Consider the following 21,908-nt stretch of genomic DNA (forward strand, 5'->3'; position numbering starts at 1 on the left):
GCTACATCAAAAGGCCCTTGGATCGAGAAATGTATGATGGCTCAGCAAACTCGTATATCGAGTCCGGAAATAGGGTATCGTGCTTCTGGTCGAGGAACCTGGGATGAGCGAGAAAATCTTACTGCAGTATTTTGATGAACTCGTCCCGCAACACGGCGGAAGTTGAAATGGTGGTGGCCGTTTGTGATAAAAGAGATGGGATCTTAACAAAAAGACGAAGAAGGTGTATGGCCCCATAGATCTGCGAGAGCGGCGCCGCCTCGCTTGTTTTGAGAACATCCTTCAACTGCACCCGCTCAAAGGGATAAAGTAAGAAAGAGCCCAGGGCTACATTGAAATAATCGCAAAGCCCTTCGCAAACTTCGCGGGCAACCTCGCTGATGATAAGTAAAAGACACCGTACCGTTGCTGGGTGCACGTGCCATCTTCTGGATACTGGTCTTCCAGATACATGGCCAACACCTGCGAAAGCGTAGGCGTAGCAGGGGTTTTGAGAACCTAATCGGTTAGCGAAACAGGAAAACCATTTGGTTTTTAGTAATCGCCTCAAAGTCATCCACGAGAACTGCTTTCAAGTTGTTGGGGATGGGGATCTTCATTTCAATAAGCGTCGTCTGTGCAGACGTCTCCGTTGAATCATGCTCGGCTTTAGCATCTTCGGAGGGAGGTTTTTTGCGAGACGTCTGGAGGCCTGTCTGTGTTAACCGCCTTTTTGGAAGCACAGGGGGAGACTCCGCTGTGGGTGAGGACATGTCCACCTCTTGACCGCCCCTTTCAAAATGCATCTTTTTGAGATTTTTCATCTTGGCAATGTTTTCCTCATTGAGCTTCATTATCCTGCCGGGTCCAACCCACTCGTTCCACCTGCCGCGAAAGTGAGAAATTAATGAATCGATGACGGATAAAAAGTCAGTTGTACAGAAAGGAATCAAAATATGGACAGTAATCAGCGATAAACATGGGATCTTGTGCGAAATATAGTTATAGCAAACCATGGTGGTGATGGACGTACTTTGCACTCCAGCCCTTATAGTGCACGTGATAGAGCGGCTGTTCGCCCTTGGATTCTGTTTTCACATCTAGGATCTAGAAATAAGCTACGAAACGATGCCTTTGCTTCATATAACATCTCACCATGGTAGCAAAGAATGGATTCGTTCGCTTTGAAGGTGGCCATGTAAACCTTATATTAAAAAGGGTAATTTGCAAATTAAAAATGAAGCGTTTTGGTAATTTCGTTTATCAGGCTGGCCTCGTTTTACCAGACAACTATAGCAACGCCATTTGGCGAGATGGCCGCCGTTTGCTCTGCAACCCATCTTTTGGCCCTCATGTTCAAGGATATGAAAAATGTGCACAAGAAAATACGGCAAATAGGGAAATGCCTCGGCTTTGACCCATCTCAGCTCGAGGAGACTAAAACGGAACTCACCATGGATTTGCAATCTCAAATCGACGGTTTCTTCAAGGGCTCAGCAAGGAAATTTTGCGTTCCAGTTCTTCTGACAGGATCTTTGTTCCAACAAAGAACATATCGGTGCCTAGTCGAAGCGGCTCGTTTTGGAGAGCGCATTTCGTATTCTGCGCTTGCAAGAAAGGTTAGTGGGAATGAAGCGTCGAGAAGGGCCGTAGCACTTGCTCTTGGGTGCAATCCTATCCTGTTGGTTATTCCTTGTCATCGAGTGCTCCCGTCGAATATTGTAAAGGGGATTGGCGGCTTTGCCGCTGGTGTCCAACGAAAGCAGGAACTCTTGCGTCTAGAAGAGCGTATCGCATAGGTAAAAGCTGGCTTCTTCCGTTAGAAGCAGAATCTGTGCTGTAGCTTTGACTCGAGTCGTTGCACCATCGACAGCCCTCGGCTATCAATCAGACCGGGAAAGTTTAACGAATTTATAAAATTGGATGATGAATTGTAAAAAAAAATTCCTAATGGCACCACCACTGCCGCCGTCACCTGTTCAGCATGAACTGGCCGATTTGGCGCGCGTTTTCCGGGAGCGGTCAACGAAGGAAATTCCCCTTTCGTATATGGAATATTTGTCACTCTCAAAGCGGATTAGGGTACTTTCTTTGCCTCAGCCCCAACAGCCATTGTGGAAGGAGCCAATAGTGTCTTCTTCTGCTTCTTCCTCTTCCAAGGAAGAAAATTTCATGTCATTTTCTAATGCGGCAAAAGAAGCCTTGCGAATCCTAGAGGAAGTTAAAAGCAGGCCTTTGTTGTCCAGCAGGAAGCGAAGGAAACTCGCACCGCCGCCCTCATTTGTCTGCCCTTCAATGCCTGAAGATGAGATTGCTAATATTTCCGCCTCAGCGGCATCTTTACCCTCCTCATATAGAGCCCCATCGACGCCATCGTTGACATCAAAACAGCAAGAACCTGGAGTTCGACCGTGGTGGAGCTCCATTTGGAATGTGTACGATACACTTTATTCGGTTACTAGACGACCAAAAAAGATCCCAGTAAGTAATAAGGATATTGTCCAGCGGGATTTTTCTTTTCCATCTGTACGCACATTCCTCTCAGATTCCAGCACAGCTAATAGCCAAAGTGGCACCTTGGCTCCATTTGGCGGCTCTTTAGTGGGCAATGGACAACCGGAAACCACATTGCCTTCCCCGAGTGGTTCCGTATTTTCCATAGAGGCAAATATTCCTCGCTCTGACGCTTCAAATAGTATTTCAAATCATGACCCAAAGGCACATATGGAACGAGCACCAAAAGTGACTTTTTCGCTTCCAGAAGACCGGCCCGAAATATCATCCACATCCACAATTGCACCATCAACTGCTCAATCAACTGCCCCATGGGTGCCGATAGCGACGCCTATGTTGCCAGCGGCAACTTCATTTCAGCCTTCTTCACAGTTTTCGTTCTCGTTTCCTTCTTCCAATCAAAAGTTTGATATGGCTTCAAAAGCCTCATCCATTGAAATCAAGGAGATTATTGAGGACGAAAAGGAGAAGAAAACGCTTCCGGAGGAGGAAAAAAAGCCCGAATCAAGTTCTTCCCTTACCTTACTCCCAAGTATATCTGCGCCAGATTCAAAATTGTGTCCAGTTGCATCGCCTACGCCCTCTTTTGAAGCGTCAAGACCATTCTCTTTGACATCTACGGCTTCTACTCCACCTGCGGCCTCTGCAACATCTGCGGACTCTACAAAATCTACGCCACCTGTATCATCCCAGCTCCCCGCCATGAGCGCCAAAGGATTTTCCTTTTCCTTTCCATCAGCCAATGTCTCCCAATCGACCCCAACGCAAGATCAGAATTTGAAAACACCATCACCGTTTGGAAGCTCTAGCGCTTTCACGTTCAATGGATCTTCCACTTCACCGTTTGGGAGCCTCAACAATACGGCTCCCGCTTCTCAAAAGGATGGGGCTTCTTCTGTAGCCGGAGCTTCCTCGCTATTTTCAACCATTTTTACGCCTGCAACTCAAACAGGCTCCACAGCGGACCCGAAAGTTGGATCGGTCTTTTCATTTGGAAGCCAAGTGACTTCTCCTTCTAGTGGCCCCTGTCAGCCATTCGTGTTTGGAGCAAGTGGTGCCACTAATGCTGCATCCTCATTCCCGGGCCTACTACCTACAGGTTCAGCAGCCATTGCAGCGGACACTGGACTTCCGTCCACGGGTGCAATTGGAGGTTTTTCATCACCGTCGTTTATTAGTAATGGTGGGGGGCTCAACTCGCCTGTCATGTCAGCCGGATCTTCACAGGGCAGGTTCATAATACCGGCCCACAAGCTTAAGCGCAGGCGGTAGTTAATAAATCTTTCATGGCTTCTGTGTCCATAGCTTTAAATTGCCGTCCCAACTTGCAGTACACAGTGCGTAACCATCTGAAGAGACGCCAAGTGAAGAGACGCGATTCTGATGGCCTGAAATGACAGAAATCCTCTCAGCGCGAAGGGTATCCCATGCAGAGACATTGAAGTCATCATACGCCGCAAAAAGAATCCTTCCGGACGATGAAAAGTCTAGCGAGGTGACGCCTCCGGCGATGCTTGCGTGGGAAAAAATGCTGATCTCGCCGTCATAGCGCAAGTCAAAAAGCCTGCAAGTAGAGTCGTCAGATCCGGTCGCAATTACATTGGCATCTGGAAAGAATCTATGCAATAAGCGTGAAAGGTGGAAAGGTAAAATAAAATTTTGATAAATCAACCAACCTGACGCAGTTTACATCGGCCTCATGACCAGCAAAGGTGCGGACACAATGGCCCGTGCGGATATCCCATACTTTAGTGAACGAGTCGCAAGCACCTGTCACAACTATGGACTGCGGCAGATCTACAGCCACAGACATCACGTCGCCATCATGCTCTTCAAAGCGTAAAATGGGCTTTGAACGCGAAAGATCCCAAAGTATTGCAGATGTGTCGCCTGAAGATGATATTATCTGCTCATCCGACACGAAGCGAACACACGAAATGTATCCGGAATGCCCCATCATTTCTGCAGTGATTTTGGACGACAAGAGAGACGATGAATCTTTGGATTGGACATCCCAAACCGAAACTCTATTGTCAAGACCTCCAGAGGCTATCATCTTCCCAGACTGCGAAAAGGCGCAAGTCATGACCCAAGGGGAGCGGAGCGGAATTGCAAGCATCTTGTTTCCCGAGATGCCGTTCCAAATGATGAGCTTTCCATCTTGGCCTGCAGAAACAATGTATGGCTGTGATGGTGACCAGTACATTGCATATATTTTTGAGGAATGGCCCTTTAGGGTCTTTCGGACCTTGTAGCCTGTTTGGGGGAGCGGCTGGATACCCATCTGATCGGAAACCTCGTCCACTAAACTAAGAAAATAAAGATACAAAAAGCATCGGCCAATTCTTCCTTTGTGTTTCGCAGTTTCACCTTGAGGCTCTCTATTTCCCTCTTGGTGGCAGCGATGGCCTCGGCATAGCCCTCGTCTGATGTATGTGACGGGACAGGACTGGACTTTGTCTCCTCCGTCGAATCGGTATCTATAGAGTTTGATAAAGGCGATATTGTTGACATAATGTGATTAATTTTATTCTGGAAAGCGTGAAAAAAAGACTAAAAATGTATGTGCTGGCTATTGGTGCCTTTTTTGGAATTTCGAATACAGAATTATTGGAAATTAAACACATCCAATGTCAAATCAGCTCTGAAGTGATCAGACCAATTATAATCAGATGTGCATTTTATGATTGATGTTTAAAGTGAAGTTGGAATTTAAAATGCCAGTTGCCAGTTTGTTGAATGTGTCGGCAATTGGTATTTTCCTGGGGTGGCATGAACGCATGAAACCGGCTTCTATAAAAGGCAGGCTATAAAAGCGTTTAGCGATGTTTATGGACGGGAAATGGCCTGCAAGCAAAATTGCCCTTTGTTCCAATCGATCATTTCGCAGTGTCTCCAATCGAGAAAAGTATCCCCTGCCTGTAAGATGGATCCCAATTCCACAACATAAACAACCGAGTTGATTTGTGTGTTTATGGATTCAGTTAATCAAATAAAGCAAAGCAAGCAAACTAGGCAAACTAGGCGATCCCAGAAGAGTTTTACCAAGCGTTTTTGCCTGTAAAAGGCAAATTGCCATCGATATCGAAACGCAAGACATCTAGGGTCGGTAGTTACTTGCCATTGTCTTCATTTATGGCCGGCCAAAAAAAGAAAAGTACTTTTGATTGAAACTTTACATCCAATGAACGCTGTTTTTATTGCCGTTTAATGAAAGGTATCGATCGGGAGCAAGTTCAGTTTGTGGATCCAAAGCCGCCTGAGCCACGAACAGTTTCCGTAAGTGACTGAACGACTCTCACTTCGGGCGTGGCAATCTTTTCCAAAATCAATTGCGCAATACGGTCCCCTTTTTTTATCGAAAAATCAGCTTCGGTGCTTGTGTTAAAAAGCAAAACACCGACATTTCCTCGGTAATCAGCGTCAATAACTCCAGCACCAACGTCAATTCCATGCTTCAGGGCAATCCCAGATCGCGGCGCCACCCTTCCGTATGTGCCTAGAGGAACTGCTATTGCTATGTCGGTGGGGACAAGGAGACGGCCTTGTTTCGGGACGATAGCATCCTTCGCACTGAAAAGGTCATATCCAGCTGCATTTTCTGAAAGCCTTTGGGGAGCTTGTCCGTTTTCAGAGAGCAGCGTTACGAACAGGGAGTCACCACATTGCGTTTCGTCGCGAATCATAGACATCATTTTAATAAAATTACATCCTTCAATTGAGGTATTTGTTTCGAGTAACCCTCGTCTTATTTGGGCCCCTTGCAGCAAAATTTCTTCGGCTAAGCCTAGCGCTTCGGGATCATCTCCATTCAAAGCCTTTGGATCAAAGAGTTTCCATTTCAGAAGCGGCATTCGATTTTGGGCGAAACTTTGAGAACTTGCAAAACATGCAACAACAATATCTTTGCTTCCTCGGGTTACCGGGTCTCAATGTGGTTCTTCTATCGATTTTAAGGCCAAAAAAGAAGCCCCTTTACGCGAAAAATTCCAATAAAATAAGCTTTTGTATGCGCCCTTTAACACTTCACCCTCTTCACTTTGAAGAAGATCAAGCGGCGAAAAACCAGCCATCTGCTCTCTTCACGGATGATGGTGCTTATTTTACGGCTTTTTTATGCAAAAAAGCCAAGGCAATCAATGGCTTGTGAGCTGTCTTTTCTCTTTTCTAGGCTATTTGGTATGGCCGGCTAATTGATCTTTTGAAGAGGACAATCCAATCTTTTGGAGGGTTCAGCTAATATGCCTAATGGTCACGACAAAGAGCTAGGCTAAACGATATTTATAACGCGCCTCAGTGATAACTTTTCCTCTGGTTTATTGCATGTATGTCTTGCTCATCTGAAGTGCCGGCTAGTATGATGCCTTCTTCCGAGCTCTTGCTCGCGGTTATATTCCTCCTCTAATATCTTGGTATAATATACTCTTCGCAACAATGTCTGCTCATAAATGTGCTTGAGAACAGCATATCGATATTCACTTTGGTAAGACCGATCGACCTTCATTCGGTCGATTTTCTTCAACGTCAACTGAAAAATTTTCTCATTGAAGGCATAAAAGTCTTGCGTTAAGACTTTGTTCCTGGTCTCAGTTGTTCCCGATGCGTCCTCATCTTTAGTATCGTGGATTTTCATATCAGAGAGATTTTCACCACTGCAGCCACTGATTGAAGTGGATTTTAGCCGAGAAGGTGTCCAGTGTTCGGGACAAAGGGGTTGTCTCGATGTCGGTCCGCTAGTTTTATTTTCCATTGATGTCTTTTTTAAGAGCCTCATCAATGATTTGATCGGTGGTGTCTTGGTTTCTTCTGAAAGGCCCGATCCCATCTCAGAGACCGAGGATGGTATGTTTGTGGAGCGCTCCGATCCCTTGCAAGCAGGGTCTTTTTCATTTTTCTTTTCCTTGCCTTTCTGCCGAAAAAACTGTATTTTTGATTTCAAGAGTGGGGACTCGCTCATCAGGAAAATCCCAGTCCTCTCTTATTTGGACATTGCAATTGAAAGAACTATACGAGATCAAACAGGCCAATCAGAAATTCATTTTTTGCAACCAATGAGGAAAATTTCAAGATTGAATAAAAAGTTTTACTTATTAAATTGGCGCAACTTGCTGCACCACCAAGGGGTATTACTGCATGTCTTATTTGCATCAAGTGACAGCTTTCAATAATTTTGCCGATAAACCCGCAGATACCGTACTAAATGACAGTTGCAACAAAGGTGTCGGATACTTTCCACTCTCCATGCTTGAGGAGCGGTTTAAATGTGGTCCGATCCCTTTTTGTAAGGTAACGGGGTCGTCATAAATGATTACTAGCCTATATTTTTGAATAGAACGCATAGATTTTTTTCCAAGTCCAAATTCTTTGTATCTGTTGAAAGCAAATTTGCCCATGATTTTTCGGTTGAAATTCTTCTTTCCACCTCTTTGAGTGGAAACTCAACTGCCCGCATAATTTCCCGGAAAATCGCAACAAAAGCGCTGCCGTTTTTTCGGCTTGTTTTTTATGCTAATAGCAACAGCACAAGAATAGAGTTTGTACATGGATGCCATCGGAGTTCATACAATGTTTCTTATTTGCTTCCATTTAAGAAAATTCATATCGCTGATCACCTCTCGATTGTGGTTTCCAAAAGGATCCCAGGCGCTACGTTTATACGGTGGAATGGGAAAATTCCGACCATCCTTTCTTCTTCTTTCATTTACTTGAAATGTCCTTTTTGTACGATTAAAAGCTACTTTGCAGTGTTCCAAAGCATCGAGCAATTGCAGATGCATTCAAAACTATTCCACGGCGACCATTTCCGTTACAAACTGCTGTATCGGAGTACCAGTATATATGTTTATGAAATCAGGGAAAACAGAGATCTCGTGGGTGCGATGAAATTGCTTTCGAGGACATTTGCTATAAACACGGACGATTTTTCTTTGGCACCTTTGCCATTTTCTTTCAAATATCAAAGGAAATCCAGCCGGTTTGAACTCCGACCAAAGCATCAAAGCGAGGAAAAGAAGAGGCAATTTCAAACAGGCTACAACCGAGGGGCGAGATATTTTGTGGACTCGTTTTTGATGCAACCGCTGGATCCCGCAAAGTTTACGTCATCAACAACGACCGATTCGGAAGCCATCATCGATGAAGCGCTAATTCGGGACTTTTGTGATCTTTCCGAACAAGAAAAGTCGATAATGATCTGCTGGAACAATTTCCAGCGACAAATGTAAGATTTGAGTGTTTCTTGCCATAGGAAGCAAATTGATAGCAATTTTGTAAACAACATTGCCCTACTCCCCTTTATGCAAACGGTTATTTTGGAGTCAATATTTGATTCATGTTTAACGCCCTACACACTTTCTCTTCTTTCATCGCATGTGCTTAGCATTCAAGAATTGCATGCAATAGACAATATAACGCTGCATGCAGCAATGGAGCTTCTTCGACAATCCAAGGACCTCCTTAGACTTAACATTGGCAGCCCTTGCATCTAATCACAAAGCATATAACAAGCATTGTCGAGTTTCCATTCCGCTTTTTGGGGACTGGCTACGGTTTGACACGGGTAGCACGACAATTAGATGGGACAAATTTGACCTTTACACATCGGATCATGTCTTCGATTTTAAAAGGTGGAGGCCATCGCAGATTGCGGTACATTTAACCAATGCTTGCCTGTCTTAACGGGCCTATGTATATCTACTATTAATGGGGGGGGCCATTAAATCGAGTAATAATATTAATTGCATGCTAAACTTTACCACATCGTCAATTAAATCAATTAAGCCAAGTAACGTGTGGCGCACGTCTATAAAATTATAAAACTTTCCTTTGATTTATCACTCATTCCATGGGGCCCAGCGGATCAAGTCCTTTTGCCGTGATAACATGTATTCCCTTTACCCCAATGTTAAATAGATATCGACATCAACGGGGCTTGGCCACTCATCGAGCCATTATTTACAAGGCTGCCATCGCAGTCTCTTAGCATAAATTGCCAAAATAGAGTTGTTTCTACAACTCTGCGGCTGCAATTCATAGACTACGAGTTGATAACATGGCAAGAAGAAGAGAGAACCTTATCCTCATATCTTGAGCCCGTCATTTCGGTGTTGCTTTACAAGTTTGAGCACATGGAAAGGTATCTGTTTGTTTTACGTCAAGGTACAAGGATGGCGGCAAGGCGCTCATAAAAAAGGCCCTGGACAAGTTTTCTAGCAAAATGATTGAGAATTCGCCAATTCTTTTCGTTCTTGTCAGCGGGAAAGACAAATTTACCACAAATATGCTTCTTTCCAGGCTGCATACGGATTGGCGGGCTTCTTCTCGCCACATCCACAGCCTTCAAATCCCGAAATCCGGAGGCACAATTGAAAAGTTTGTCGAGGAAACCTTGAATCCGATTGTTGCGCAGGGGATTGAAAAGCGAATTCTTTATTTCAATGCCAATAACAGCATGCGGGCTGGGAACATTATCCAAAAAGTAGTTCTTTTATCTCCCTTCATGTAGGATAGCTATGCACTTTTCCTGCAAGTGGTTGGGGATTACGATGGCGCAATTTCGATCCTAGATTCTTTGGGCTGTTTTCCAATCCAATTTAAGTTTGGAAACATCTGGGAAAAGACCTTCGATATTCTTGACCCCGAAAGCTACATATCAAAATTCCGTCGACACTTTATTTCACACACTCAAGAAAATGGTGAAGGTGTGCCAATATACATCTATTGGAGGACCATCCATCTCGAATGCTTGTCATTGTGTAAAGAACCTGAACAGCCAGTAATCAACGAGTCCATACCATCGAAGAGGCGGGGCGATTCTAAGAACGCGCTGTTCAGCATTTGCAGAAGAGTTGCATTACTGTTTGAATCGACCAGACAGACAAATAATGAGGCCATTTACGATCTTTTGAAATCGATAATCGATATTTTTCCGTGCCAAAACCAGCAACTGGCTATACTTTATAGCTGGGCCATCCAGCACCTATCGTTGGAGTCAAAGACCAAGGACCGTAATAATGTTCTTTTGCTTTTGGTATGGTGTTTATTTAACCTGTAGGATTTATATGGAAAAGGCATTGACATTGCAAGTGCTTATAATTTAACCAGAGAAGCATCACTGCTTTTGGAAAAGGTTGCTTTCCAGTACTTGGCTTTTGGAGACTGGAATGTAGGCATTTCCATCTGCGAAAAGCTGCTATCGTACTATTCTCGCCTTGAGGGCTGGTGGGAATTTACAGGTGCCAGAATCAACCGGCAAATCGCCACCGAAGCGGTCTCAAATGGCCGTGGAGTTGAGGAGTTAGAACAGGTTCTTTTGAACCTTATAAAGGACGAATCATGGGAAGCTTGCCATCGCGTCATTGAAAAAATCAACAGTATTGATGGCCATGTTACAATTCAAAAATTGTCCAAAGGCGTTGTTGAAATATCGGATTTTTATTCTATCGATTGGGATGGGTCCGTTTTATCTTTTAGAGCCCTCGTCAATTCTAAGCTACACATTCTGGAATCTAAAATATCGTTAATATTTACCTCCATCGATGGAGGCGAAGACTTTGTCTTTGAGGGAAAAGCAGTCTTTAGCAGAAACTTCAATCCCGATTTAGAGGCCACGGAGGCACCTTTGTTTGATCCTATTTTGGCAAAAAATCTAGATCGCCCAACGGCCGGCATATGTTTCCAATTTAATTGCCACTCCTTTTTTTCAGGGTCTCTTTATAAATTGTTAACCCTTTTGCCAAAGAAAAGTTCCATTGAGATCGGCCATATACGGTTGGATTTTGAATCGGCTATTCACTTTGAAAGGATAAATTTTAACGATTTACTTGTCAATTTAATACACGAGAGGATCAAGATAGTTTCCAAAAATATTTGGAACCGATCCATCGTGCCTGTTCTGTTTTCTTCGCAAAGGAAAAACAAGACCTCTCCCTTCCTCCCAGATCTAATCGCCGCGTGTTGCTTCAGTAGGCCACTGCATAGCTATGTGAGTGAAATGCTTTGGGTTGCGTCTTCATCGGATGGATTGCTTCTAAATGAAATATATCAGAAAATGGCCTCAAGCTACCCATTATATTCGTACAACATCAAAGCAGTCACTTCAAAGAGCTTCAAGTAGCTTTTGATTTTCATCTCCTAGGTCCGTAATTTGGATTTTGAACTTGACCCCCCTATCAGACACCTTTAGAATTTTAGGTCCAAAATGGCTAACTTCCATTTCTGATAATGAAGAGTTGGCTATCAATGAGGTCGATTTCGACTCGGATTTTTTTGCCATCACACAGCCAGTCCGCTGGATGCATACAACAGCAATCGATACTTGTTCCGACATAGTTGCATGCTTCAGAATTGAGAATGCATATCTGAAATGTATCCATTACATCAAAGAGAAATATGATCCACCCATGGTACCGCATTTACGGATTTATCCTAGGTTATTGTGCGAGCGTGGGTACAATTGGAAGATGCAACGAAGAGTTCTGTGGCCGAAAAATCTCTTGTGCCCTTCAATTTAATGGTCAAAGTTTGGTGGGGCCAACGTCTTAAAGACTGCGGCCGTTGTGCATCATCTGTCATCGTCACCATTGGTGATTACCACGACTCTTGGGAGCTCATTGAAAAGAGTCCCCAAATTCATATTCCATTGGACCCGTTGCGCATTGAAAGTCTTTTTACTTGTCGATTCCGATCTTTGATATGTGGCGCGCGTGGGAGTTACGCTCCACTTCCAAAGGCCGTATATTTTTTACAAAACCCCGACCAAGAGCATCCTAGTAGCGACTATCAAATACAATTTGAGGATGCAACACGTGCAGATTTGAAGCTTTTAATCGATTTTTAAAACCCTCCTCAATCTTTCGGCATTTGAATTTTGGTCTGCTTCACAGTCTGACGTCAAATTGAGGATTGGGATGTGTGGGGTTTCTTTGAATGCCTCGTGTGCTTCTTCCAAAAGCACCTGCATGATCTCGCATTCGATGTTTTCTCTGATTTTCTGTGGAGAGTATTTCCTAAAAATACTCGCAATGCATAGGTACCTGTTTGCCAGACGATCATAAAGAACGGTATTATTTGTGCTTAAAACGACCACAAGATCTATCAAGGAGGAGGGGATAATGTTTGCCACCGAGTGGAAATCAATCAAGTTTCCGCCAGACGAAATCATTTTGGAGAGGCCTTTGCGAACCTATTTTCTATCATCATAAAAAGATACTTTATAGTCGGAGAAGATCAGAGAATCCATTTCTTCGTCATAAGAAGAATACCATTTGTTGCGTTTTATTTCTTCACTCACATTTATATGGTTGTAATCGCCACTTGACACGAGCTCACACAGCGTTGTTTTTCCAGTACCCGGGGTTCCCGTAATAAGGATATTAGGAAGACTTCGTCCATTGCTGTTTGCCTCACAAAATACTAGTGTTGATTGCGTATGAAAATACCTTTGCACGAAATGTCGTCTTTTTCTGTTTGTGATACCTGGTTTACTATAAACGGGTTCTGCTTGAGCTTGGAAATTAATCTGGCCATTTAAAAAATCAAGATTGAGGCCTACTACAACGCACGCTTAACCCTAGCCCAAATTTTAAATTAAAAATGCCAACAACTCGGACATCATGATGATGATGATGATGATGATGATGATCCCACATTTGCGTAACTAGTGGGGCTGGATTGCAATTTCGTCGTGTCGATTGTTGTTTGATTTAACTTCAAATCTGCCGCAGTTGAGATCAGTTGTAGCCTCCAGCTTGATGGTCTTTTTGCTTATGAATTTGACCGATTCTTTGGATGATTAATGCACACATTGTGCTTCTGGAACTTCAGAAGGTGCATGCTTTTTTCGGATTTCTACGGATGTGGCTTTGCTTTTGTGGTTTCTGCAATTGCAATTGTTATATTTTTGCGCCTTGAAGGTTATACTTTTGCGCCTTGAAGGTTATACTTTTCTGCTTTGGAAGGCTGTTGTCTTCTACCCACATTAATTATGGTATCCCTTGTTCAAACGCTGGATAAAATGCTAGGATAATTTTAGCTGGCAATGTATTCTTAATGCTTGGTGCGCCTTTCACGACAGAAAATGTGCAGTACAATTTGCTGATCGTCAGGTGTTTTTAAATATTTATGTTTTCCGAATAAAGCCAAAATAAACGCGAATCATTGTGCCGGAAATCCGCTTCCCATTTCAAAAAAGGCTCAAAGCCGTATAAACGCCTTTGCGGGACCCAATGCGTATCAAGTGCCATATGGTAATACGCAGTAAAGTTCTTCTAAATAAGCCATTCTTCAATTTCGTGCTTATAATAGGTCTTTTGGTCAAGAAGATCTGCGAAAGAATTTAAACGACGAGATGGCAGAAATCGCACAACTTGAAGTTCAGAAATTAGGGCATTTGCAAACCCCGGGGTTTTGATCTATTTTCGATCAAAACTTCAGCCATTCACGCAAACACCGAACTCCGAACCGCCATTGAAAGGACGCTTACCGCTTCGACCATGCAGAATTGGGCGTCAGAAAATTGCTCAAAAACATGCAATAAATAGCATGCACATAAATTGGCGGTTTGCACAAGGTCCTGCCAACGCCAGTGTTTTTAATAGCTTTAACCACACCTGCAAAAGCTATTGCTACGAGCGATTTGAACGCATTTGATTTAAAATTTAACAACATTTAAGTTGCAAGGGCCCCATATTTAATTTACCTCATCAGTTTATAATGTTCCCTCCATTGGCTTCCAAAAAATCATCCAGGGTAGCGTATTACTACGATCGTATGTGGTTTCTTTGCTAAACATTGTGTAGCTGATATTGGAAATTTTTATTATGGCCCGGGGCATCCTATGAAGCCTCACAGGATTAGAATGACCACCTCTCTTTTGATTAACTATGGCCTTTTCTCAAAGATGGATGTTTTTGTAAGCATTCTTATAACTTCATCCCCATGTATTAGAGACCCCCCAAAGCATCTATCGAGGATATGACAAAGTTCCATTCTGATGAATATATCTCTTTCCTTAGCAGAGTCACTCCCGAAAATATGCATTCGTTTTCCACCCAGCTGGAGAAATGTAAGCCCCATGGGGAGAATTTTCATTTTCTAGTCAATGTTGGGGAAGATTGTCCAGTTTTTGAGGGCGTCTATGATTATTGCCAAATTAGCGCTGGCGGCTCTATTGCGGCAGCAATGAAGCTAAACCATGGACACACCGACATCGCCATAAACTGGGCTGGCGGGCTGCATCACGCAAAAAGGCAAGAGGCATCTGGGTTTTGCTATGTCAACGACATTGTTTTGGCCATCCTCGAGCTTTTGAAATACCACAAAAGAGTTCTTTACATCGATATCGATGTGCACCATGGCGATGGGGTTGAGGAGGCCTTTTATACGACCGACCGAGTTATGACAGTGTCTTTTCATAAATGCGGTGAATTCTTTCCCGGAACTGGCGACATCAAGGTACCCCATTGATCATCTTAGGGTTAGGATATCGGCTACAGACGCGGGAAATACTACTCCATAAACTGTCCTCTTCGCGATGGCGTCACCGATGAATCTTTCGCGAGCATTTTTGAGCCTGTCATTTCTCATGTGATGCAATGGTATCAACCGAGCGTGATTGTCCTCCAATGCGGAGCTGACTCTCTTGCAGGAGACCGTCTTGGTTGCTTTAACCTGTCATCGTCGGGCCATTCAGATTGTGTCGCGTTTGTTAAAAAATTCAATATCCCTCTGTTGCTTTTGGGTGGCGGCGGGTACACGATAAGAAACGTCTCCCGGGTGTGGACCCTGGAGACCGCAATCGCCCTTGGAGAGACTATTTCGGATGGTATTTTTGATGTGCCTTTATTTTAGAACTCCCCTACAACGACTATTTTGAGTACTTTTCACCAGACTATTCGCTATCCGTGCCCGCCTCTAATGCTACCAACTACAATACCAGAGAGTATTTAGAAAAATGCACCTCCATTATTATTGAGAACCTAAGACAGACACAATTTTGCCCCAATGTCCAACAACAAGGTAGCTTGATATTTTAATTTCCAGATATTCCTTCAGATTACTTTACCGACTCTGCATCAGAAGCAGATGAAAACTACGAAGAAGAGGAGCAGGAAAGAGAGAGAAAGAAAAATTTTTACAGGAAAAAACACATGTTAAATGACGAAGGGCAGCACATCTATGTCGATGATGATGATATTTGATTAGTTGGATAAAATTTGTAAATTTAATTTGAGCCTGGTCCAGTCCGGCCCAATCCAATTGAGCCTGGTTTGGAGTGGGCTTCGCCTAACCCTAAATCCCATTTATTTGAATTTAATGGGCCATATTCGTAATTGTTTAACACCTTGTTCCCATTGGATGCAAGATTTATGGCGGTGCAAAACAGCATGTAAAATGCTAGCAAATTTCTCGCTGCAATGAATGCTCAAAAGTTCCTTTTTCTGATGGCGTTGCTTACCATCTTTTCTCGCTCTTAAATTCATGCTGCTCAGAGTGGAGGCGCTACTTCCCGAAATCAACACGACGAGGCTGGAGCTACTTCTCTTGGGGCTATACTTTCTGCAAAAACTGGTGTTGACGGAGGTATATCAGAAATAGAAAAAACACACTATAACACGATGAATCTGGACATCAATATTTACGGGTGAAAACATTGAAACACGTGTTCTTGAAAGATATGCGAGCAAAGATACATTACGAAAAGCCTGGGTTGAAGTGTCACCTTTTTTCCATGGTAGCAAAGTATTCAGTGAGCTTACATCCCATGAACATGGTTCCTCTCATGGAAAGCGTTGAACGCTTTTGATATTCTTCTCAAGATATAAGCAACTCTTTCGTGGGGAACAATAAGAACTCCCATCTCTTTCTGATGGGAGGCTTAGGCTTTTATTCCAAAGCAGTTTCGAAAAATGGACTAAACGGACTAAACGGACTAAACGGACGTCACCACCCATGGATTACTGGCATAAATCTTGGCCCTTTAAACGGAAGCAAGGATGCATTGAATTCTAAATTGCGTGTTGCAATTTTCTTCTTTCCTGTTTATATCGTTTCTTTGAAGACATCTTATCCTGCGCCCCTTTACTTGAATATAATAACTCTTTCTTCAAATCGAACCCCGTTTAGCCATTTCTATTTTCATTGTTTAATGTTGCTCCACTTCGAGTAAAAATATTCTTAGCAGATGGAGTTAGCTGATAATATGGGATTATACCAACAAGAAAGCAACATATGAGCATCTTTGAAAGTACTGGTAATATTTTTTTTGAAAAGTAACCGACTGCACCGACAGATGCACAGCTTTCATTCTCTTTCGTATTCAATGGCTGCGAAAATCAATTTTTAGTGCAAAAATTATAAATGTCTGTTGAAAAGAGCCAAACAGTTGCAAAAGGCTTCATTATCGCACCAATATGCGAATGTCGCTAAATAGCAGATTTTATCAAATGGCTTCTTGTTTTGAAAAATACTTAATTAGGCACAAGATCTTTTATCTGCTTCTCGGATTTCAATTCTACGTTTGCTATTACTTTCGTGGCCAGTATTTCAAGCATGTTCTCCACATTAATGAGAGCAAGTTTGCTGGCTTTTCTGCTGGCATTTCTCTGCTCACCTTTTTTGCCTCTTTTTTTTGGACCCGAATAGCCGATCGGTACGAAATTCACAAAAGTATGCTGCTTGTCTTTGCTTTTCTCTCTTCTGCAGCATTTTCTGCCCTATCTTTCAGTGGATTTTCCGCTCCAACATGCATGACCCTCGCTGGCCTTTATGTGCTGTTTGGCATGGCTATGCCACCCCTTGCTGATAAGATTATTTTGGACGACCTTGCTGCAAAAGGATTATCCAAGGACCTTTATGCAAGACAAATGGTATTTGCCATCGTTTCCTACGGGGTCGTTACACTGGGAATTTCTTATTTTATTCATCTCTGCGGGTATCACGTTATTTTTCCCTTTCTTGCCATCTTTACTGCGTTGTTTATGGTGTTTACTTTTTTTTTCATGAATGTACCCAAGGGCGATCATTGTGCTGCAAAGGAATGTGGGCGTGCAACCTCAATTCAAATTCCGAAAGGAAAGTCGAACGTAAGCCTCTTGAGGCATGTGTTCAACTTGGACTATTTGTTCTTTCTTTTCGTTATTCTGGCTAATGGATTTTCGCGTTTCTTCATGAGTTTTTTCCTGAATCTCTATTTGACTGAAACAGTTTCGATGACGCCAATCCAATCTGCATGTTCTGCCATTTTTGGCATACTGCTTGAAATATTCATGTTCACTCGGGCAAAATTTCTTCTAAATAAAGTTGGCATCTATTGGATGCTGACTTTGGGGCAACTTGCCATGGTTATTCGGCTGTGGATGTATTACATACTACCGTCCAAAGTTGAATATCTTTATGTCTTTTTTATAGTCGAGCTACTCAAAGGCACCAATCTGGGGTTTGTCCAGCCTTCGGCCGTTAAACTTTCATCAATGTATGCGCCAAAGGGGCTTGAAGGGACCTTCCAGGGCATATATTTTGGTGTGTTTAGCGGGCTTGGCGGATTTCTTGCCGGACTGTATGCCAATCGGTATTTAACTGACTCAAATTTCAAAATTCTGCTTTATCATGTCTCCATGATCATGACAATCGTTCTTTTGCTATATATTTTAAGATACATTGTTTATGAAAAGTTTAAGAAGCTCAAAACCATTCCAAATTAGCAGGCACAAAATAAAACATTAAATACTTCAAAAAATAGAATTAACCATTTGCGTCAGCCGGGAATCGAACCCGGATCTCATGCTTGGAAGGCAGGAATGCTAACCATTATACCACTGACGCACAGACTGGGAGTTATAATTAGCATAAATAATATATTTCAACAATATATCAATCAAGACAATTTGGGAAGGACATGCTTTGCCTTTCTAGGTGTGTTAAAAGATCTTTGTCTCTTTCTCTTGGCGATTCGTTCTTTTTAGAGGCCAATTTGAAGAATACATGTTCCAAGAAAAAATCAAATATGTGCTCAGCGATTCAGAATGCTTTGGAAATTTCACTGGAGCAAGAGAAAAATAGTGGTAATGCTTTATTTGACTGAGTGCCTTAAGTTGTGTTTGGAGAGGATGTGGCCTTTGGTGGTGTCTTTAGATGCACCGTTGAATTGGCGGAAAAGTTTGGGAAAAAAAGAGGTTTCAATACCCCACTTTCGGAACAAGGTTCCATTTTCCGAATGATGCATGGTTTTAGGAATTGTTGGGTTCGGAATTGGACTGGCAGCTCAGGGAACCACTGCCATTGCTGAGATACAATTTGTGGATTACATATTTCCTGCGTTTGATCAGGTATCAGTGTGCTATTGTGTATAGATCATCAGATTGTCAACGAAGCAGCAAAGCTAAGATATAGATCAGGAGGTGACTTCAACTGTGGGAAACTCACAATAAGAGCCCCATACTCTGCAGTTGGCCATGGCGGCCACTATCATTCGCAGAGCCCTGAAGCATACTTTTCGCATTGTCCCGGGATCAAAGTAAGTTTGTCATCTGACTCATTTAGATCGTAACCCCACGAAGCCCAAGCCAGGCAAAGGGACTATTAAGGGCGTCCATTTTAGACCCTAACCCGGTGATATTTTTCGAGCCAAAGATTTTATACAGAACATCAGGTTGAATCGACCAGTTGACAATTTGTAGTTGAAGAAATCCCCATTGATGACTATACACTGCCACTTGGCAAGGCTGAAGTTGTGGATGAAGGTAATAATCGCACATGACGTGGGTATAGGAAACGATGTAACTCTTGTTGGTTGGGGGGCGCAAATAAACGTCCTCAAAGCGGCATCTTCGATGGCCAAGACAGAGCTAGGAGTTTCTTGCGAGCTTATCGATTTGAGAACAATATCTCCATGGGATTTTGAAACTGTGGAAAAGGTATGCACCCCACTTAAAAAATAGTCTGTAAAAAAGACCGGAAGGCTTGTGATTTCTCATGAGGCCCCTGTTACTTCTGGATTTGGGGCTGAAATTGCAGCCACGATACAAGAAGCGTGTCTTCTTAGCCTGTGTGCGCCCATAAGAAGGGTTTGTGGCTGGGACACCCACTTTCCACTTATCTTTGAAAAACTATACTTGCCAAATGCATATAGATGCTATGATGCCATTAAAAGAGCCATCAGCTATTAAACGAATGGGCGAAAAAATCTCATTTTAAATATTGCTTTTAATAAATAGGACGACTAGACACCGTCATGGTCTCCAACAAGGTCTGCATTGTACTGCTCGTAATCGGCATGCTCGTCATCATCATATTCGATCGAAATTAAAGACGTCAAGGTTCTAAATGAAAGGGCAAACAAGCGATAGCGCCAGCCAGAATACAAGGCTTTCAGGCCTTCCTCGTTGTAAATCCGGAATATGGTATCCCAAAGACCATGATAAGGCTTCGGAGACAAATATGTGCCAACGATAAATGGACGAACTACGGATAATCTTCTAACTAGAATTGGTTCTGCGTTCGATGAGGGCGAAATTCCGGACCAGTAGTAAAATGGCATCAACGAGGCGCCCGCAGTAGAAGAGCGGTTGTTCTCAACAAACAGTTTATTTTGAGGAGGTCTGAATTGCGCCATAAGCCTTAATCTTGAAATATGAAAGGGCTGAAATATCGCTACTTGAACACCATCCAGCAGGAAGGGAAGACAGATCGATACTGCCAAAGTAACCCATGATGAAATGTTAGCATCTTCTGCAAGGAAGACTGATATCAATTTTGAGAGGAAAAAGTTTCTACAAATACCGAACACAGAGGAAGATAAGTAGAACAAGGATGTGGATAGCCCAAGATACCGGTAAACCGAGCAAAAGATCCCGCCCTCCTCGTTGTACATTCCAGCCAGACAAGAAAGTATTGAATTGTACTTTTTCTCGGTTGGCATTCTGCTTTGGATAACGCACCTACTATAAGAAAGTGCGATCAATACCTAACATTGCTAATTTCCAGAGGAAGCAAAATCAGTGACGAAGAAACAGTGGAAATGAGCTCTGAAATAATCTCAATGTTCATATCTGTGAGAGACAAAAAATTTTCGAAAAGAAAAGAGTCTATTAGTATGGAGAGCGACCGTTTAAAAAAAGACCTGGAGAAGGAGTAAAAAATAGAGCTGGCAAGGCCTCGGAAAAGAACAGACACGCCAAAATGGACCGATAAAATTTTCATAACCAGCGGCAAAGAACAGGAGGTCAGATCAACTGATGTTATTCCTTTTGAGCCAACAATAACGGTAGATAAAAGAGACCCATCTTCTAACACACACGTCCCAATGACCTTCTCCTTTGGGGCCTCTACATATCCGAGACTATCAACCGGCAGCGGCAATGGGGACGGTGCAATTTGTGAGGTTTCTTGACAATAAGCATCGGCTTCCAAAAGACGGGTCTCTAAAGGCTCTTCAGAGGGAGGCGATGGGCAAATGTCATCGATTGACTTTTTCGAAAGGACGCTGGGAGTATATTGAACCTGCTGAAATATTAATGCAACTTGGAAGGGGTTCGATACTATATAGGGGAAAAGAAATAGCCCGAATTTGTATAAAAAGACAGGATAATTAGACGTCCTGATTTCATATTCATTTTCCAGTTCACTGTCAACAGAATGATACATTTTTCAAAAATTGATGATCTAGGGTTAGATTGACCCTAAACCGACGAAAGGCATGTAGAAATGATTAATCTTTGGCCAAATATTTAGGCATAGGGTTACAAATTATTGATCTTTCGGTTAGGGTTACAAATTATTAATCTTTACCTGTACTTTCAAGCATAGGGTTACAAAGTATTAATTTTTACTTATTTACCGATGGCACCAAGGAAAAAGGCAAAAGCTTCACGTGCACCATTGGTGGATCTTCCTCCTGCTCGTAATTATTCCTCGTTTGACGACACTCCGAAGGAATTCAAATTTCTACTTGAGAGGACAAAAAACATTCTTGATAAATCTTCGGCTGCAGGGAAGCATCATCTCAACGTAAACCCCTCTTCTAACAAGTATCAGGGAAATCAAAAACGACATTCCAGTCAGCATGAAAAACTTGAGCTCCCAGCTTCAGACTCAAAAGGTAGTAAGACGAAACCTATAATAAAAAGCCTCTCTTCAAGCCCCCGTTCATCGTCCGGAGGAAAGCATTCTAAAAATGCTAGCCCTACCCTTTCTAAAGGAATAGGTTCGAAAGCATCTAAATCGCCCTTGAAACGAAGAAAAATCTCGACTGTAGATAAAGTTCGGTTTGGTGAGGTAGTTCAGGCCCCCCCGCAATTAATGACCTTTCCTAAGCCCCTCGTAGCAAAGCAGTTGTCCCCCGAGCTTTTATTGATAAGGGAAYGAGCAAAGATCCAATATCAAAAGTCCAAGCTAAAGCAAAAATAGATAGATGGATG

General features: G+C 42.8%; 15 protein-coding genes across 15 annotated transcripts; 7 read left to right on the forward strand and 8 right to left on the reverse strand.

Moving 5' to 3' along the window:
- Window position 1: 1 nt before the first annotated feature.
- On the reverse strand, window positions 2–1,067 carry DI09_30p170 (uncharacterized protein; the record flags this gene model as incomplete). Its single annotated transcript, XM_013382574.1, has 4 exons — window positions 2–98; window positions 123–377; window positions 404–498; window positions 525–1,067. Coding segments are annotated over 4 exons (990 nt in total), but the record flags the coding sequence as incomplete, so codon positions are not given.
- Window positions 1,068–1,148: 81 nt separating this feature from the next.
- DI09_30p180 (O-6-methylguanine-DNA-alkyltransferase) lies at window positions 1,149–1,778 on the forward strand (the record flags this gene model as incomplete). The annotated part of the gene is made up of 2 exons (XM_013382575.1): window positions 1,149–1,177; window positions 1,247–1,778. The coding sequence occupies 2 exons, from the start codon at window positions 1,149–1,151 to the stop codon at window positions 1,776–1,778; spliced, it is 561 nt and encodes a 186-aa protein (XP_013238029.1).
- Window positions 1,779–1,929: 151 nt separating this feature from the next.
- Window positions 1,930–3,765, forward strand: DI09_30p190 (uncharacterized protein; the record flags this gene model as incomplete). The annotated part of the gene is made up of 1 exon (XM_013382576.1): window positions 1,930–3,765. One exon carries the CDS (start codon window positions 1,930–1,932, stop codon window positions 3,763–3,765), a length of 1,836 nt encoding a protein of 611 aa, XP_013238030.1.
- On the reverse strand, window positions 3,522–3,731 carry DI09_30p200 (uncharacterized protein; the record flags this gene model as incomplete). The annotated part of the gene is made up of 1 exon (XM_013382577.1): window positions 3,522–3,731. One exon carries the CDS (start codon window positions 3,729–3,731, stop codon window positions 3,522–3,524), a length of 210 nt encoding a protein of 69 aa, XP_013238031.1.
- Window positions 3,766–3,777: 12 nt separating the features above from the next.
- DI09_30p210 (uncharacterized protein) lies at window positions 3,778–5,007 on the reverse strand (the record flags this gene model as incomplete). Its single annotated transcript, XM_013382578.1, has 3 exons — window positions 3,778–4,111; window positions 4,170–4,797; window positions 4,821–5,007. The coding sequence occupies 3 exons, from the start codon at window positions 5,005–5,007 to the stop codon at window positions 3,778–3,780; spliced, it is 1,149 nt and encodes a 382-aa protein (XP_013238032.1).
- Window positions 5,008–5,729: 722 nt separating this feature from the next.
- DI09_30p220 (putative dUTPase) lies at window positions 5,730–6,347 on the reverse strand (the record flags this gene model as incomplete). Its single annotated transcript, XM_013382579.1, has 1 exon — window positions 5,730–6,347. The coding sequence occupies one exon, from the start codon at window positions 6,345–6,347 to the stop codon at window positions 5,730–5,732; it is 618 nt and encodes a 205-aa protein (XP_013238033.1).
- Window positions 6,348–6,829: 482 nt separating this feature from the next.
- DI09_30p230 (uncharacterized protein) lies at window positions 6,830–7,450 on the reverse strand (the record flags this gene model as incomplete). Its single annotated transcript, XM_013382580.1, has 1 exon — window positions 6,830–7,450. One exon carries the CDS (start codon window positions 7,448–7,450, stop codon window positions 6,830–6,832), a length of 621 nt encoding a protein of 206 aa, XP_013238034.1.
- Window positions 7,451–9,646: 2,196 nt separating this feature from the next.
- On the reverse strand, window positions 9,647–10,101 carry DI09_30p240 (uncharacterized protein; the record flags this gene model as incomplete). The annotated part of the gene is made up of 2 exons (XM_013382581.1): window positions 9,647–9,950; window positions 10,037–10,101. 2 exons carry the CDS (start codon window positions 10,099–10,101, stop codon window positions 9,647–9,649), a joined length of 369 nt encoding a protein of 122 aa, XP_013238035.1.
- Window positions 10,102–10,505: 404 nt separating this feature from the next.
- On the forward strand, window positions 10,506–12,331 carry DI09_30p250 (uncharacterized protein; the record flags this gene model as incomplete). Its single annotated transcript, XM_013382582.1, has 3 exons — window positions 10,506–10,542; window positions 10,602–11,476; window positions 11,924–12,331. The coding sequence occupies 3 exons, from the start codon at window positions 10,506–10,508 to the stop codon at window positions 12,329–12,331; spliced, it is 1,320 nt and encodes a 439-aa protein (XP_013238036.1).
- Window positions 12,317–13,020, reverse strand: DI09_30p260 (putative adenylate kinase; the record flags this gene model as incomplete). Its single annotated transcript, XM_013382583.1, has 4 exons — window positions 12,317–12,500; window positions 12,528–12,676; window positions 12,704–12,906; window positions 12,933–13,020. 4 exons carry the CDS (start codon window positions 13,018–13,020, stop codon window positions 12,317–12,319), a joined length of 624 nt encoding a protein of 207 aa, XP_013238037.1.
- A 1,506-nt stretch (window positions 13,021–14,526) lies between these two features.
- On the forward strand, window positions 14,527–15,692 carry DI09_30p270 (histone deacetylase; the record flags this gene model as incomplete). The annotated part of the gene is made up of 4 exons (XM_013382584.1): window positions 14,527–14,946; window positions 14,974–15,316; window positions 15,343–15,510; window positions 15,535–15,692. The coding sequence occupies 4 exons, from the start codon at window positions 14,527–14,529 to the stop codon at window positions 15,690–15,692; spliced, it is 1,089 nt and encodes a 362-aa protein (XP_013238038.1).
- A 1,218-nt stretch (window positions 15,693–16,910) lies between these two features.
- DI09_30p280 (major facilitator superfamily permease) lies at window positions 16,911–18,194 on the forward strand (the record flags this gene model as incomplete). Its single annotated transcript, XM_013382585.1, has 1 exon — window positions 16,911–18,194. One exon carries the CDS (start codon window positions 16,911–16,913, stop codon window positions 18,192–18,194), a length of 1,284 nt encoding a protein of 427 aa, XP_013238039.1.
- Window positions 18,195–18,713: 519 nt separating this feature from the next.
- On the forward strand, window positions 18,714–19,658 carry DI09_30p290 (mitochondrial subunit beta of 2-oxoisovalerate dehydrogenase; the record flags this gene model as incomplete). The annotated part of the gene is made up of 6 exons (XM_013382586.1): window positions 18,714–18,818; window positions 18,851–19,006; window positions 19,033–19,141; window positions 19,170–19,232; window positions 19,261–19,406; window positions 19,443–19,658. The coding sequence occupies 6 exons, from the start codon at window positions 18,714–18,716 to the stop codon at window positions 19,656–19,658; spliced, it is 795 nt and encodes a 264-aa protein (XP_013238040.1).
- Window positions 19,659–19,711: 53 nt separating this feature from the next.
- DI09_30p300 (uncharacterized protein) lies at window positions 19,712–21,135 on the reverse strand (the record flags this gene model as incomplete). The annotated part of the gene is made up of 2 exons (XM_013382587.1): window positions 19,712–20,414; window positions 20,456–21,135. The coding sequence occupies 2 exons, from the start codon at window positions 21,133–21,135 to the stop codon at window positions 19,712–19,714; spliced, it is 1,383 nt and encodes a 460-aa protein (XP_013238041.1).
- Window positions 21,136–21,330: 195 nt separating this feature from the next.
- Window positions 21,331–21,897, forward strand: DI09_30p310 (uncharacterized protein; the record flags this gene model as incomplete). Its single annotated transcript, XM_013382588.1, has 1 exon — window positions 21,331–21,897. The coding sequence occupies one exon, from the start codon at window positions 21,331–21,333 to the stop codon at window positions 21,895–21,897; it is 567 nt and encodes a 188-aa protein (XP_013238042.1).
- Window positions 21,898–21,908: the final 11 nt, after the last annotated feature.

The sequence above is a fragment of the Mitosporidium daphniae genome (genome assembly GCF_000760515.2).
Source record: "Mitosporidium daphniae strain UGP3 chromosome Unknown contig-30, whole genome shotgun sequence".
Lineage (NCBI taxonomy): Eukaryota > Fungi > Microsporidia > Mitosporidium > Mitosporidium daphniae.